This window comes from Hyperoodon ampullatus, assembly GCF_949752795.1.
Source record: "Hyperoodon ampullatus genome assembly, chromosome: 14".
Taxonomy (NCBI): Eukaryota; Metazoa; Chordata; class Mammalia; order Artiodactyla; family Ziphiidae; genus Hyperoodon; species Hyperoodon ampullatus.
Genome location: NC_136927.1, coordinates 75,122,774 through 75,138,811, shown reverse-complemented (window position 1 = coordinate 75,138,811; position 16,038 = coordinate 75,122,774). Strand labels below are relative to the sequence as shown.

Sequence of the window (16,038 nt, the reverse complement as noted above, 5' to 3'; positions counted from 1 at the left end):
GCTCCGCAACGGGAGAGGCCACAACAGTGAGAGGCCCGCGTACCACAAAAAAAATAAAAAAAAAAATAAAAAAAAAAAGTAAACCACTAGGAGGCCTTATATGTGGCCATCTTGGACCCTGTTGATCTGCCCCAGCGGCTCCTGTCCAAAGGGCTGTGACACACAGCACAGCCTGCGTGCTGGGACTTGCCTGAGAGGTAACCTGGACGGGGAACGTCATCAGGCCATCTTCGTGGATAGTCATCTTTCCGGACTCCGCATCCCGTCTCATCACCTGTGCTCCCGGCATAGCTTTCTCCTCTTCTGGTGCCTGTAGCTTTCATTCCTCAAGGATAGAAGGTGCCCCTGGGCATTCCATTGTATCCTCCCTAAGCTAACAGGACAGCCATCTGGCATGGAATGGATTAAAAATCTTCGCAGGTGAAGATTGGATGGTGGTGGAATTGTATGTGTGTGTTTTTTTTAATTGCAATAATCTCTATTTTTTGTTTGTTTTTTATAAATTTATTTACTTATTTATATTTGGCTGCATTGCGTCTTCGCTGCTGCGCGCAGGCTTTCTCTAGTTGCGGCGAGCGAGGGCTACTCTTCGTTGCGGTGCGTGTGCTTCTCATTGCAGTGGCTTCTCTTGTGGAGCACGGGCTCTAGGCACGCGGGCTTCAGTAGTTGTGGCACGCGGGCTCAGTAGTTGGGCTTGTGGGCTCTAGAGCGCAGGCTCAGTAGCTGTGGCACACAGGCTTAGTTGCTCCACGGCATGTGGGATCTTCCTGGACCAGGGCTCAAACCTGTGTCCCCTGCATTGGCAGGCGGATTCTTAACCACTGCGCCACCAGGGAAGTCCCAAGTGTATGTGTTTTAACGAGATGCTGGGAGAATAAAAATAGAAAGGAGTGGATCGGCAAGGGTGGGGTTGGCATTTTTCAGATGAGAATCGGGTGAGAATGTAGTTTGCGTTGATCTCTTTGGAGGAGAGTCGCAAACTTGATGCCTACTGGTGACTGGGCCACGGGGACTCTGGTGGGTGGGGTATATTTTTTTACACAGTTATACTTTTTTTAACCTGATAAACATGAATAAATGTTGTCTTCCACCACGAAGTATGTTTGCCTTCATTTTCTTGAAGTGTGTGGCCTTCTTTTCTTGGCCTGTCTCCTATGGTTTCCTGCTTTTGCCATCAGACATGGGTGTGTGACAGCTCACGGCAGCTGGGTCATGGCCTCGTCAACAGGGACACAGTAGGGAAGGGTGGGGACTGTGACAAAATGGGGGACATTTTCGCATCTAAAAAGTGGCTGGCTGGTATTCAGCTCTATCTGGTCCCATAAGGCCCTGCAGGCCCTGATTTTTTTTTTTTTTTTAAATAGAAGCCCCAAATCTAGGGTATTATGTGAAGTTTCTTCATTTTTATATTTTGGCAGCGAATTAAAACTTTTACAGTAATGTTATGTCGGCTAAAGAAAGACCGACTGACCTCTGACACAAGCAGTGAAGATGGGGGGTGGGGGGGAGTATATTCTAGGAGGAAGGTCACTAAAATGGCATTAGGTTTGGGGACAAAATAGGTTGTGTCCCTAACACCCCCTTCCCGTGGGGCCTAGTCCTCCCCGATTGCTTTAAAATATGTGGTCCTGTGTCTCTTTCAGATCCTGGCTCCACAGAGAGAACAGCCCAGAAAAGAAAGTTCCCCAGCCCTCCGCATTCCTCCAATGGCCACTCGCCACAGGACACATCAACAAGCCCCATTAAAAAGAAAAAGAAACCCGGCTTACTGAACAATAACAATAAAGAGCAGGTAAAAGGCCAGTGGGAATGGCGTCCACACCCGGGGGACAAAGGCTGTCCTTTTTCTAACCACCGGTGCGCTTGGCATTTAGCAAGCTGCCTTGCTCCGGCTGTCATTTGCATAGGACAAGAAGGACAGCTCAAAGTGGGCCTGTGCAGAAATTTCCAGTGGGTTTTTCAGATCTCTTTGGGGGACAAGGGCAGTGACCCAGATAAGATACCGTGCTCTAGGATTTGGGGATTTTCCTTGGATTTCTTTTTCCACGCCTTAGGACTGTTTGCCCATGTGGCCTGAGGGTGTTGCCCTCCTAGGCTGTGCCCATAGGACAGTGCCGAGCTCTGCCTGGAGGTGGTTGTGTGGCTGAGGCATGCTCCCTTCTGCTCTCAATTTTCTCATCTGTAAAAGAATGGGTTTAGGCCTGTGGTGAGAGACAGCTGCCCTCCTACCCGCTGCCCACTGCAACTTGGGTAATTGGTCACTCTGCACCCTTCTCAGAGTGCACAGTCTCTGGCAGACTCCACCCTCCCTCAGCAGCCAGGACCAGTCAACTAGATGCATAAATCTATGCCATCTTGGATCTTGTCTCAGGAACCTTCTAGCTCTAAAATTCTCTGCTGCAGGCTAGCTACTCTTCTGACTTAAAAAAATGAGAGGTGTTTTAGTGGACTATGAGGTCAAGTCTCCTAGCGTTGGAGGAAACAGGATGCCCAGCAGGTCTGATATCATTTCAGCGGGGATTCATGGGGATGTATTCATCGATTTGTGCAGATTATGGATGCCGAAGTGGGCCCTGGGGATTTGAGGTTGAATAAAACAAGATTGTTGCTTTCGCGGGAAGAAACCTAGCAATGGTTAAATGGCCAGGACTGTGAGAGGGGGACATTTCTGTGCGTGAATCTATTTTCTCTCTCAGAATTACATAGTGAAGTGCCAGCTCTCCTGTTCTCTTGAGGCTGTGGGCAAGTTAACCTCTTTGTGTCTTGTCTTCTCACTTACTGAAATGGGAATAATGATCTTAGTGCTACCAAACTTGCAGGGCTGTTGTGAAGAGGACTTGATCTAAGTGACATAAATAATAATAATTAAAGTTAAGCCAGGGCTTCCCTGGTGGTGCCGTGGTTGAGAGTCCGCCTGCCAATGCAGGGGACACGGGTTCGAGCCCTGCTCTGGGAAGATCCCACAAGCCGCGGAGAAACCAAGCCCGTGAGCCACAACTACTGAACCCGTGAGCCGCAACTACTGAGCCCACGTGCCACAACTACTGAGCCCACATTGCCACAACTGCTGAAGCCCACGCACCTAGAGCCTGTGCTCCACAGCAAGAGAAACCACCGTAATGAGAAGCCCGCACACCGCAATGAAGAGCAGCCCCCACTCGCCACAACTAGCAAAAGCCTGCGCACAGCAACGAAGACCCAATGCAGCCAAAAATAAAATAAGTAAATTAAAAAAAAAGAAGTTAAGCCAGAGTCTACATTAAGAGGAATAGTCACCCGGACTATCCATGAAATAATTAAACAACAGCTGTGGAAATGTTCTAGGCCTGCACTGTACAGTGGGATAGTCACAAGCCATGTGTGGCCACTGAGCATTTGCAAAAGTGGCAGATGTGTCTGAGGAACTGAATTTTTAATAAATTTAGGTGGCCACCTCTGGTTCGTAGCTTCTGCGTTGAATAGCCCAGATTTAATGAATTGGGAATCCTATTATAGGAGGAAAAACTGGTGAGTTCTAAGTAAACTTCTGGGAGGAATTGCAATTTGAAAAAACATGTATAATAATAGTGTTGGTGAGAATAATACTAAAAGCAGAACTTACAGTGTGCCCATCCTGTTGTAAGCCTTTTTTTGTGTGTTAATGTTTATAATGATGCTGTGAGGAAGGGCTGCAGTTGTGTCCATTTTACTGATGAAAAACACAGAGGTTCAGAGAGGTTAAGTCACCTCCCCAAGGCCTCACAGTGAGTAAGAAGCTTACATTTGCCTGGCTGGCTTGAAGCCGGTGACCACCCACCCCTGTCACCCGGGAGCCATCCCATAGCTGTTGAGCTTGAAGACTAAGAAAGAAACACGAAGGCTATAAATAATCCTCAAACCTTAATTTACGGCAAACCCTCTCTTACCAGTTCCCGTAAGTCATGAAGCAGATATTGTCCCCCTTGGACAGAGACGGTCTCCTAGTGGCTCCTCTGTGTGTGTGCACACATGCACTCGTGCTTTGTGACTTCCTTCTGTCCTTTTAAGAATTGGCTCACATAAAAAAAAAAAAAGAAAAAGATAAAAGACATTAAAAAGAATTGGCTCACATCTCTCTCTCTAGAAACTGATCAACTCTTAGGCACTTCACACATTTTCTTCTCTCTCTTCCTCATCCACGTGTTCATACCACTTCTATAACACTTAAGCCTCGTGACCACAATGGTGTGTTTGTAAATCTCTGTCCCCCATCTGGTAGGAGCCTCAGAAAGTGGTCAGTGTCCAGTGGTTGCTTTCGCCCCAGCGTTGGACACAGGGCGGGAGCTCATGAATACAGAATGCACTGTGGATGTGGAACAGAGCAGGGGTGACCGGACACAGGGCACGGTTATGCTTCTGAAGATGGTTCTCCTATCTGCAGTACTGATAGAAGAGTTAACGGAGCCATGGCTCTGGAGGGAAGGGCTCCAGACCTGGAGACCTGACTCCTTCCCGTCCCACTGCATCTGGGAAACTCACTGCGGGACCTTGTCAGTTGCTTTCCCATTTCTGAGCTTCAGTTACCTTGTAAAATAGGGTTTGGCCTAGGAACATTCTAAGGTTGATCGTAGGTTTTTGTTTTTCACATCTAAAACTCCCTGGGGCTGAATGGCCAGGAGTTGGCAAAGGAGAAATAGCCTTAACTGTAAAGAAAAGAAATTCCTGACCCTTGACCCCATAATTCATTCCAGCTTGTAGTGTTTGCATAGAAGGGGGCACCCTCCCTCAAGCACAGTCTGTTTTCCTAAGAGGAACTGAAATCTTTAAAAAAAATTCTTCTGGGCATGTTTTTCTTTTCTTTTCTTCCCTTTCCCTTTTCTTTCCTCTTTTAGATTATAGAATTGAAAAAAATTATGGAATTAAAAGCAAAATGTACATCTGCATATGCCGGGTTTTACCAACGTAATTTCTGTTAGTCACCAACGTTTGAAGATCATGAGATTTCAAAAAACAACTTGTATTTCTGGGTTCCTATAAAAACTCAGAAAAATCCAGCAATAGCAGGAGCTGAGTAGAGCCTGCTCTATAGACACGGGGCCTGTGTGCTCTAGTTTTCCGCACTCCCCACCCCTCCCTTATGTGGCACACCCTGCCAGCTTTGCTCATTCCTTCTGTCTCTGGTCTTAGGCGGTCAGGTTCTTTTGATTTTTGATTTTTCTTTACTCTGAGGTTGTTCTAGTGTTATAAAAAGAAAGCCATTCTAGCATAATAACCCCCCCGCTCCCGTATTTTTCCATTTTTGGTAGAGACGTTTTATTATGAAGTGGAGATACGGTTTTTTTTTTGTTTTTTTTTTTAACTCACATCACTCTGTTATTGGTCAAATCAGTCATACAATCAACTGGGTCATTCCATCGCTGGATGACTTGAATAAATTTTTTTTTTTAATACAGCAGGTTCTTATTAGTCATCCATTTTATACACATCAGTGTATACATGTCAATCCCAATCGCCCAATTCATCACACACACACCCCCACCCCCCGCCGCTTTCCCCCCTTGGTGTCCATACATTTGTTCTCTACATCTGTGTCTCTATTTCTGCCCTGCAAACCGGTTCATCTGTACCATTTTTCTAGGTTCCACATATATGCGTTAATATACGATATTTGTTTTTCTCCTTCTGACTTAACTTCACTCTGTATGACAGTCTCTAGATCCATCCACGTCTCTACAAATGACCCAATTTCGTTCCTTTTTATGGCTGAGTAATATTCCATTGTATATATGTACCACATCTTCTTTATCCATTCATCTGTTGATGGGCATTTAGGTTGCTTCCATGACCTGGGTATTATAAATAGTGCTGCCATGAACATTGGGGTGCATGTGTCTTTTTGAATTATCGTTTTCTCTGGGTATATGCCTAGTAGTGGGATTGCTGGGTCATATGGTAATTCTATTTTTAGATTTTTAAGGAACCTCCATACTGTTCTCTATAGTGGCTGTATCAATTTACATTCCCACCAGCAGTGCAAGAGGGTTCCCTTTTCTCCACACCCTCTCCAGCATTTGTTGTTTGTAGATTTTCTGGTGATGCCCATTCTAACCGGTGTGAGATGATACCTCATTGTAGTTTTGATTTGCATTTCTCTAATAATTAGTGCTGTTGAGCAGCTTTTCATGTGCTTCTTGGCCATCTGTATGTCTTCTTTGGAGAAATGTCTATTTAGGCCTTCTGCCCATTTTTGGATTGGGTTGTTTGTTTTTTTAATATTGAGCTGCATGAGCTGTTTATATATTTTGGAGATGAATCCTTTGTCTGTTGATTTAAGGTTTCACCCATTTTTCATATATTGGGAATTCATTACTTTCAGGGGAATTTTAAGAAGAGGTTTAGAATGCACTTTATTTTTAGGGGAAAGAATATTCTGAGGTTTATAATTAATTTTTTTAAAAATTATTTATTTATTTTTGGCTGTGTTGGGTCTTTGTTGCTACGCATGGGCTTTCTCTAGTTGCAGCGAGCGGGGGCTACTCTAAGTTGCGGTGCGCGGGCTTCTCATTGCGGTGGCTCCTCTTGTTGCTCTAGGCACGCGGGCTTCAGTAGTTGTGGCATGTGGGCTCAGTAGTTGTGGCGCACAGGCTTAGTTGCTCTGCGGCATGTGGGATCTTCCCGGACCAGGGCTCGAACCCATGTCCCCTGCATTGGCAGGCAGAGTCTTAACCACTGCGCCACCAGGGAAGTCCTATAATTAATTTTTTACAGCCTTTTTGTCTAGTGATTTTACCTCTTAGGAAAGGTTTGAAAACATCTCGGTGCTTTTTTCTTGGGACTGCCGGTGGGGGACATCCCAAAGCCTGGAAGGGTGCTTCTGGCATTGTGAGGAGGAGGGTCAGGTCGCTGAATGTCCTGTGGTAGACGTGGCAAGAAATGCCTTGTCCCAAGTGACATTGGCCCTTTACTGTAAAATACCAATCTAATCTGTAGTTCTTGGGACATTTTGAGTTTGAGTCCTTTTGGGAGGTTGCCCTTCCCCTCCCCTCCCCTCCCCCCCTCCATCCCTCTTTTCTTTTTCTTTTCTTTCTCATTAAAGGATCGAACAATAATCTGCTAACAGATTGGTGCAAAATGGCCTTAGGTGTACCTTTAGATCGAATATGGCACAGAAATGACAGGGCCCCTCTTGTCTCCTCTGAGACCAGGGGTATACGTATTATAAAGAGGTGGGCCAGGACTTATTTTGCTGGGCCCATGCATTGTCTTAAAAACTGGGACATTTCACAGAAGCTCCTTGTTGGGTGGGGGCAGTGTATTAAGAGCTGAGACAGGTCAGGGGACAGACAGCAGGATTGCCCGCTTTTCCCTGAGGCCAGGCAGCCCCTGGTGTGTGTGTCTGCCTGGCGGCCTTGATCACTGGAGCTGAGAGCCCTGAAGACGGGCACGTGCTCTGCCCCTCCCGCCGTCTCGCCAGCACTGAGGCTGGGTGCCAGCATCATCCTCACACTCCAGGGCTAAGCGGTCTTTCTTTATTTTGCAGTCCTTGTGCTTTTATCAAATGCAGGAGAATGCAGGCCAGAACCAGGACTGTTTTCATTCATCTGTGTTCCCTATGTGGCCCCAGAAGGAATTTGAGTCTGTGGTCCTCTCCCCCCAGCCCCTGGCCCCCCCAGACATGTACCCTGTGCTCACACACAGCCCCAGAACCCATCCTCTGGTTTTCGCAGACCAGGTGTGGCCCAGAGCCTGTTTCTGTAAATAAAGTTTACCTGAACAAAGCCACGTCCACTCAGTGACATCTCATCTGCAGTCGGTTCTGCTTTCCTTTGACAAGAGTTGAGTCATTGCAGTAGAGACCACACGACCTGCAAAGCTTCAACTGTTTACTTACTATCTTTATAGAATCCTTTTAGAGAAAGTTTGCTGGCTCCTGGTGTAGACCGAGGTGTTCCAGAAGTGAATGAACAAGCCTATTTCTTGTTAAGCCGGCCTGTGGAAGAAGCAGGGAATGTGAACATGTGTGCTCACAGCCTGCAGTTAATCTCATAGCAACACGGGTTGTAGCCTGCTTGCCTTACTAGCAGGCTGGGAACGCACCTTGTGCATGTGAGGGAGGAAAATCATAAACTCATTCTACCTGAAATGATTTGCCTTTCCTTTTTTAAATGTTCCGTATTTGTTATCAGATTATTTTTACGGAGCAGGAAACACAAGCAGCAGATAAGGCAGGTATCTGATTGACAAGGCTATTACCAGGCAGCTAGTTCTCGTCAACAGCTGCTGTTTCGAGAAAGGATGAAACTCCTGAAAAGAGTAGGGGGCAACCTGGCCCTCCCTCCTCATGGTCCTCCCAGGAACGCCCACCCCTGGCTAGCTGAGGGTAGGGGCAGGGACAGGGGGCGGGGGAAGCTTCTCAAGTGGCAATAACCCCACCTTCTATTAGATGCAAAGGACTTAGGTTGCCGGCTAGAGAGCTGAGCTGTAATATTCGATTCTTCTAGTTTCATTTAGGTCTTAATGACTCTTCCTATCCTATTATTAACTTACTGAAAGGAAGTTGGGCCCTGAAATACAGCTTACAGCTATCTTGCAAAAGCCACAAAGCATCCTGGAAGACCCCACTCAGGTTAGAAATAGTTCTGCTTGCTTGATATGTACAGTTTATCTTTCTTTTTTTTTTTTTTTTTTTGTGGTATGAGGGCCTCTCACTATTGTGGCCTCTCCCGTTGCGGAGCACAGGCTCCGGACGCGCAGGCTCAGCGGCCATGGCCCACGGGCCCAGCCACTCCGCGGCATGTGGGATCCTCCCAGACCGGGGCACGAACCCGTGTCCCCTGCATCGGCAGGCGGACTCTCAACCACTGCGCCACCAGGGAAGCCCCACAGTTTATCTTTGAATGGACGTTCCTCCCCCTCCCGCGGCCCGCCCCGACACTCTTCCCCATAGAAACTCAAACAACCATTTTCCTAGGCAGACAGCAGATCCTCTACATGGATGGCTGTCAACTGAGGGCAGTTTTGCCCCCACCCAGGGACACTGGGCAGTGTCTGGAGACATTTTTGGTTGTCATCATTTTGTGCATGGGGGTAGGGGGGCTGCCACCGGCATCTAGCCAAGGGTGATGCTACACATCCTACAGTGCACAGGACAGCTCCCTGAAGCAAAGAATTTTCTGGCCCAAGATGTCATACGAATTGAGAACTCCTTGCTCTAGATGCTGTTATCTTTTTATGTCTCCTCTAGTATGTTTTTAGATGTCTTCCGAATTTTCAGATTTTTTTTTCCTCTTCAGCTTTTTGCATTAAGCAGAAGTTATTATTATTTTTAAAAAAGTTTTATTGGAGGATAGTTGATTTACAGTGTTGTGTTAGTTTCAGGTGTACAGCAAAGTGAATCAGTTCTGCATCTACATATATCCACTCTTTTTTAGATTCTGTTCCCATATAGGCCATTATGGAGTATTGAGTAGAGGTCCCTGTGCTATACAGTGGGCCCTTATTAGTTGCCTAGTTTATATACAGTCGCGTGTACATGTCAACCCCAATCTCCCAGTTTATCCCCCTCCCTCCCTTACCCCCTAGTAACTGTAAATTTGTTTAAGCCGAAGTTAGTTTGGATTACAGAGAATGTTCTGTGAGGGGTCACTTAATCATCAGAATCTCTTCTGCATCCAGCAGCATCTTTTGTGGGGCACAGGGACGAGAGAAAGTGCTCGGAAACCTGGGTGGGAGTCCTTGCTCTGGGCTTGGGGGTCCGATAAGTCTTTTTAACCTAGTTTTCTCATCTGTCTAGTAAGACTAAGTGGTGTCTCCCCTGAGTACCTCTCTTGATGATGGTGAGGACAAAATGAAGATGGTATGTGTGACAATATGTTGGAAAACGTAACGTGGAAGGAATAGCGTACCGATGATGTTAATTCCTCTGGAAACCAAGGAGAGCGCTCTATTTTAAATGTTGAACTGAAATAGGGCAATAACCAAGCTCAAGAATTGTGCAATTGCCCTTATAAGTCGTAGCTGTTTTCTTAGTAGAAGTGAGAGTTGGGGGGCTTAGGATTGGTTCATAAAGAAGTGCTAAATAAGCGTCTGTGAGGCTCTTTATCAACGAAGGTGGAAGTAGCAGGCATTTTGAGAACATTAACACTTCATAATAAAAACCAGGAGTGAGAGGACTTCCCTGGTGGCGCAGTGGTTAGGACTCCATGCTCCCAATGCAGGGGGCCCGGGTTCGATCCCTTGTCAGGGAACTAGATCCCACATGCATGCCGCAACTAAGAGTTCGCATGCCACAACTAAGGAGCCCACATGCCACAGCTAAGACCTGGCACAACCAAATAAATAAATAAATAAATATTAAACAAAACAAAACAAAACAAAAACCAGGAGCGAGACGGGTGCCTGTAATCTTGGTCACTCTTCCTTGTTATCTTGAGGGTCCTAGTCAGTAAAATAAGGAAAACAGGAAAGTGATGTAAAAATACTAGACACGGACAGACAAAACTAATGTTACTTAGAGATGGTAAGATTTTTAATCAATAAACTATCAGAACTGTTTATATATGAGGTCGGTATTAAAAATCTAACAGTGCTTCTATATACCAACGAGAACTATTTAGAAACTGAAATTGGAAAAGGTCCTATTCACAGCAGCAACAAGAATTATGCAGCCCCTAACCAGTATACGAGATCTTTATGGAGAAAACTGTCATGTCTTAACTGAAAGACAGGAAAAAGCTTGTTATACCAGGAGGTTTATTCAGAGGTAGGCCCTGTGGTTGTGGCTGAGCTGTTGTCCATGGAATCAAGGCTAAAGTGGGTCGAGTAGCTTTCTCAAGGTCACACAGCCAGTTACCAGGTCATTTTGACACTTACCACCAGACTTTCTCATACTTCCGGAACAGGATTTCTTATTGGTTTCCAGTAGGCATTTTCCCAACGAGTTTCTTCCGAGTGGTTGTGTGAGTTCGGAGAGTGGCTCTGCTGGATTCTATAGGGACCATTTCTCTTGCTATTTTGGCCATGAATTGGCCACCCCCCTTCTCTCATCTTTCTGCCATTCTTCCTTCGTTCTCAGTAGGAGATGTGGCTTCTCTGCAAACACCAGGACTTACCATGTTGGAGAATCATGGTTTTAGGAAAGCCTCTTGTTGGCTATTAAGTACTTTATGCATTGGGGGTAGACTTTAAAAAATGAATGATCGGGCTTCCCTGGTGGCTCAGTGGTTGAGAGTCCGCCTGCCGATGCAGGGGACATGGGTTCGTGCCCCGGTCCGGGAAGTTCCCACCTGCCGTGGAGCGGCTGGGCCCGTGAGCCATGGCCGCTGAGCCTGCGCGTCTGGAGCCTGTGCTCCGCAACGGGAGAGGCCACAACAGTGAGAGGCCCGCATACCGCAAAAAAACCAAAAACAAACAAACAAACAAAAAATGAATGATCATTTTTGGTGACTCATTTCCAATGGATCTGTTCGACGAAGACCTGTTGTTGAAAGACTCCCAGGGCAAATTGCCATACTTTTCTTGGCTTTGTACATTTAGACTTCCATTTGTTGGACTTTTAACCGTATTAGCAATATTTGTAATGGCGGCGCTGTGTTAAATGCATACATTATACAATCCCATTTAATTCCAGCCACAATACAGTGATGTTAGTTATTATCATCCCCATTTTACAGATGAGAAAATTGAAGCTGAGGGGTTCAGAGACTTGCCCTGGGTCATGCAGCTGGTAGAGCTAAATTTGAACCCAGGTGTGCCTGGGTTGTAACCATTGTGCTATCCTGCTAGGGCTGCCTGTTAACTCTTAGACACCAGCTTTTCAATCCATGGCCTCTTAAAATACAAGAAAGAAAAATCAATCTTAATATCTAATGACCCGCAAACTCTGTATTAAGTAGAGTAACCCAAGCTAGCTTTTTAATGAATGTGTGAAATGCTCTAATTTTCTTCTGTTGTTATTGATGTATTTGTTCAAATTCCTTTTGAGAATGCACATTTGTTTTGAAACCAAACCTGTCTTTCTTGCCTACATTTCAGTCAGAACTAAGACATGGTCCGTTTTACTATATGAAGCAGCCACTCACCACAGACCCTGTTGATGTTGTACCGCAGGATGGACGAAATGATTTCTACTGCTGGGTTTGTCACCGGGAAGGCCAAGTCCTTTGCTGTGAGCTCTGTCCCCGGGTTTATCACGCTAAGTGTCTGAGACTGACATCGGAACCAGAGGGGGACTGGTTTTGTCCTGAATGTGAGGTTAGTTCCTGCTGAATGAATGCATTGTCTGCCTCGTTTCCTCTCCTTTCTTTTCTTCCTTTTATTTCAAAATTTTCAAATAATCCAAACACAAAGAAAAGAGGAGTTTCTTGCCTTCCATCTCTGCTCTATCCTGGTCACCCCCTTTTTTGGACCAACATAGGCAACGGCCTTAGCACTGCAGCTCTTGGAAAGACAGACAGTTGCACTGATTATTTATTTTTTGGCCTCACTGCGTGGCTTGTGGGATCTTAGTTCCCCTAGCAGGGATCGAACCCGCGCCCCCGGCGATGGGAGTGTGGAGTCTTAACCACTGGACCGCCAGGAAGGTCCCCTGCACTGAATATTGATTTTGATTCTTCATGGGTCTTTGGATCACTTTGAGATCTGCAGCCTTCTCTGATTCTCCTGTAATGAACATTCCAGAAGTTATAAACTTCTGACAGTTTGTATGTTTTGAAGAGATCCCACGCTGTTTTCTTCCTTCTTGGATGTTGTCTCCTGCTGCATCATTGAATCATCGGCAGTAGCCAAGCTGGGAAGACCAGTGTTGGTTGTATGTCCCACGTGGTTGCCATCTGATGCTTTTATTCACGCGACAGCTGTTTCTCCCGTGCCTGTTACATACTAGGGGTTCAACAGTGAACAAAAAGAGGCCGGAATCCCATTCTTTTCAGGAGAAAAGGACAAACACCACAATAAAGTTGTATACCATGTGTTAGAAGAAGAATGTTCTAGAGAAAATGAATTGAAAGTGAGGAATAGGGAGTGAGGGGGGGTGCAGAGTGTTTCCATTTTAAATGACGAAGTCCAGGAAGTCCTCTTAAGATCTAGGAAAGACTTGAAGAAGGGAAGGAGTGAGCCGTGGGGCAGTGGGGGGACGGCCTTCCAGGCTGAGGGGGCTGCAGGTACAGAACCCAAGGGAGAGGCACACGGGCATAGTGAAGGGAACGTGCATATTTCATTTGTAGCAAAGCCTAAACGCTCTTCATGAAAACAATTATCATGGTTTCCACTTTTCTGAGGTGTCTTCTAGCCTCAGCAACTTCCAACTATGATGCTTTTTCAAAATGCTGAAAATAAGAATGTCATCTAGAAAACAAAAACAAAAAGAAAAACAGAGCTTCCCTGGTAGCGCAGTGGTTAAGAATCCGCCTGCCAATGCAGCGGATGCGCATTCGAGCCCTGGTGCGGGAAGATCCCACATGCCGTGTAGCAACTAAGCCCGTGCGCCACAACTACTGAGCCTGCGCTCTAGAGCCCGCGAGCCTGAGCCCACGTGCCACAACTACTGAGCCCGCACGCCTAGAGCCCGTGCTCCTCAACAAGAAAAGCAACTGCAATGAGAAGCCCGCGCACTGCAACGAAGAGTAGCCCCCACTAACCGCAACTAGAGAAAGCCCCTGCACAGCAACGAAGACCCAATGCAGCCATAAGTAAATAAATAGATAGATAGATTTATTTTAAAAACCCCAAATAACGTCATCTACAAAATCCTTTAATATGGAGTGTCACCTGGATTCAAAGGTATATTGGCATTAGATCTCAAACGCGAGGGTACTTTCTGTGTAGGAATTGGAAAGCTCTCCCAGCTGTCGATAGTGGGGAAAAAAGCAAGCTTTAGGACAGTGTCAGTAGTACTGCTTTTGTGTAGTGGATGCAGCAAAAATCTGTGGAAAGAAAGTAGAGGCCAGGTCAGTATGATGATGACATTTTAATGGTGTTCTACCTCTAAAATTGCAAAAGATGGTCACTGGTTTTCTTTGGGTTCCTATGGATGGAGAGATTGCTCAGCAGTGCCCTCCTGTCCAGAGCCTGAACTCATCCTGCATTTAATGTGGGAACTGGAACCTTCATTTATTTTCTTTTGTCTTGACCTTCCCTTCCCAATTGTTTAATAATTTCGCAGAGAAGATAGTGGCTCAGATAGGATGCTTTTGCTGTAAATAATAGATCTTGATGAAAGGCAGCTGAAACCAAGAGAGATTTATTATCGTGTATAGAAAGAATCCAGAGGCAGGGCCAGGCCAGCGTTTGTTCAGAGCCAGATTCTTTGCATTTCATTGTTGAGGCAGTGTGTCCCTCATAAGGTGGCTGTTGGGGGTTTTATCACATGTGACTAGATAACAGTCCCCCTGAGAGGAGTGTCTCTTCTCAATCCTTATCAAGCAGAAGACTTTGCCCATCAGCCTCCAGCTGACACGCCCTTGGGCTCATTGGTCAGGATTGGACCACCAGTCCCCACACAGGAAAGGCTCAAAAATGTTTGTTTGGTACTTTCAGTCTGTATCGTGGGAACCGGCCATTGCCAACCAGGAGGACGTGGCCAGGGCTGGGGGAGAAGAGGCGAATGCCAGTTGAGCGGGCGACCCAAGTATTGAGTGTGGATAGTTACCTGGAAATGAACTGGAATTCAGACAGACAGGTGTTCTATGTCTAAGATTTAGAGTCCTGAATTTCTTCTAGTGGTGAATTGGTGAGGTGGTCAACTGGGAAGACTAGCTGTTTCGGCTCTGGTAGCTAAGCAATGAGATCTGGGCATCACGGACTGATTTCAGCTTATGAGCGCCTCTTGTGTTGCCCTTTTTCTCAGCAACCAACCAGACACGCCTGGAAGTTCCTTTTCGAGGATCAGGAGATCTGAAGAATGGAAATGCAAACCAAATTAATTAGAGAAAACTTTTCTCAGCTCTCCCTGCAGAGATGGTTCAAGAGTGTTTCCTGATAGCATCTGAATTTACTGTTTTTGTTCTGCTACCTAAGGATTCCGAAGCTCTTAGATCAAGTATCAGATTTACATAGCAGAATCTGGTATCAGACATGTCTTTGATGGGAATTTCTCTTACAAAGTGACATTTATTTCCCACAGAGATAGACAGCTAGACTGCTCCGTGGGTAATTTGCCAGAATGTCCTGCGTGGGTTCACATCAGTGGTGACGGAGAATGAAGTCATTTTTATTCTTAGTTCACTACCGTCCCTTGGATTCTTTCTACAGGGAAGATTGTCCCTTTCCAACCGTGACGTCATTGAATTAATTCCTTGTCAGTTTCCTGAAAGATAGCCCAGAACCTTAAGAGGATCAAGGAAAGTGGCTGATTCATTGTGTGAAGAGATTACCCTGAAACCATCAGTGGCCTTTCATGTCCTATTCTTGAAACCCAAGGTTATAGTCCTTGCCTACCCCACCCTTTTTTCAGATTATATTGTCTACATGAGCTAAAAACAGTTCTTAATGAGTTAATCGATGGATCGGTGTGCTTCTTAATTTTTATCCACTGATCCAGCACCCAGGTCAAGTAGATTGGAGCGCTCGTCAAGCGAAACAACTGGTCTCATTTAGATGGGAATTATTTTTTACATGTGAACTTACTGGAAAATTAGGAGGAAAGAGAAATGAGTACATGGGATCGTAATTTCTTTTTTCTAACTGGATATTTGTGTGATTTTGATTTGTAGAAGATTACAGTAGCAGAATGCATCGAGACTCAGAGTAAAGCCATGACAATGCTCACCATTGAACAGTTATCCTACCTGCTCAAGTTTGCCATTCAGAAAATGAAACAGCCAGGGGTAAGATGACACTTCCTCTTGTTATAAGTGTGAATGAGAATAGTGACCTTTGTTCTGTTAAATTTTTGTTCCTTGTAGTTGCCTTAGCTTTTCAAACACCTGTGCTTTATCACTCTTTGGGTCTTGTGTGCCCAGATTCAGATACCTGTAAATTAAATTGGACAACGGCATTAAGTTAATTCTCAAAAGTGAGCACTTTGTGAGACCAAGGAAGTTTAATCAGGAAGTGACATATATTAGAAAGCTGGTGGGGATT

General features: G+C 45.6%; 1 protein-coding gene across 14 annotated transcripts in view; it reads left to right on the top strand.

The window, feature by feature from the left end:
• The window catches only part of ZMYND8 (zinc finger MYND-type containing 8), a gene marked incomplete at its 5' end in the record, with an annotated part of 128,678 nt that overhangs the window by 37,979 nt on the left and 74,661 nt on the right, over positions 1 to 16,038 (top strand). For 7 of the 14 annotated variants that reach the window (XM_079720316.1, XM_079720314.1, XM_079720323.1 and 4 more), the window contains 3 exons: positions 1,644 to 1,792; positions 12,067 to 12,210; positions 15,669 to 15,782. In XM_079720316.1, the coding sequence (XP_079576442.1) occupies positions 1,644 to 1,792; positions 12,067 to 12,210; positions 15,669 to 15,782 (407 nt within the window). Of the gene's footprint in view, positions 1 to 1,598; positions 1,793 to 11,991; positions 12,211 to 15,668; positions 15,783 to 16,038 lie in introns of all 14 variants that reach the window. The other 7 variants (XM_079720310.1, XM_079720313.1, XM_079720321.1 and 4 more) reach the window with 2 other exon arrangements.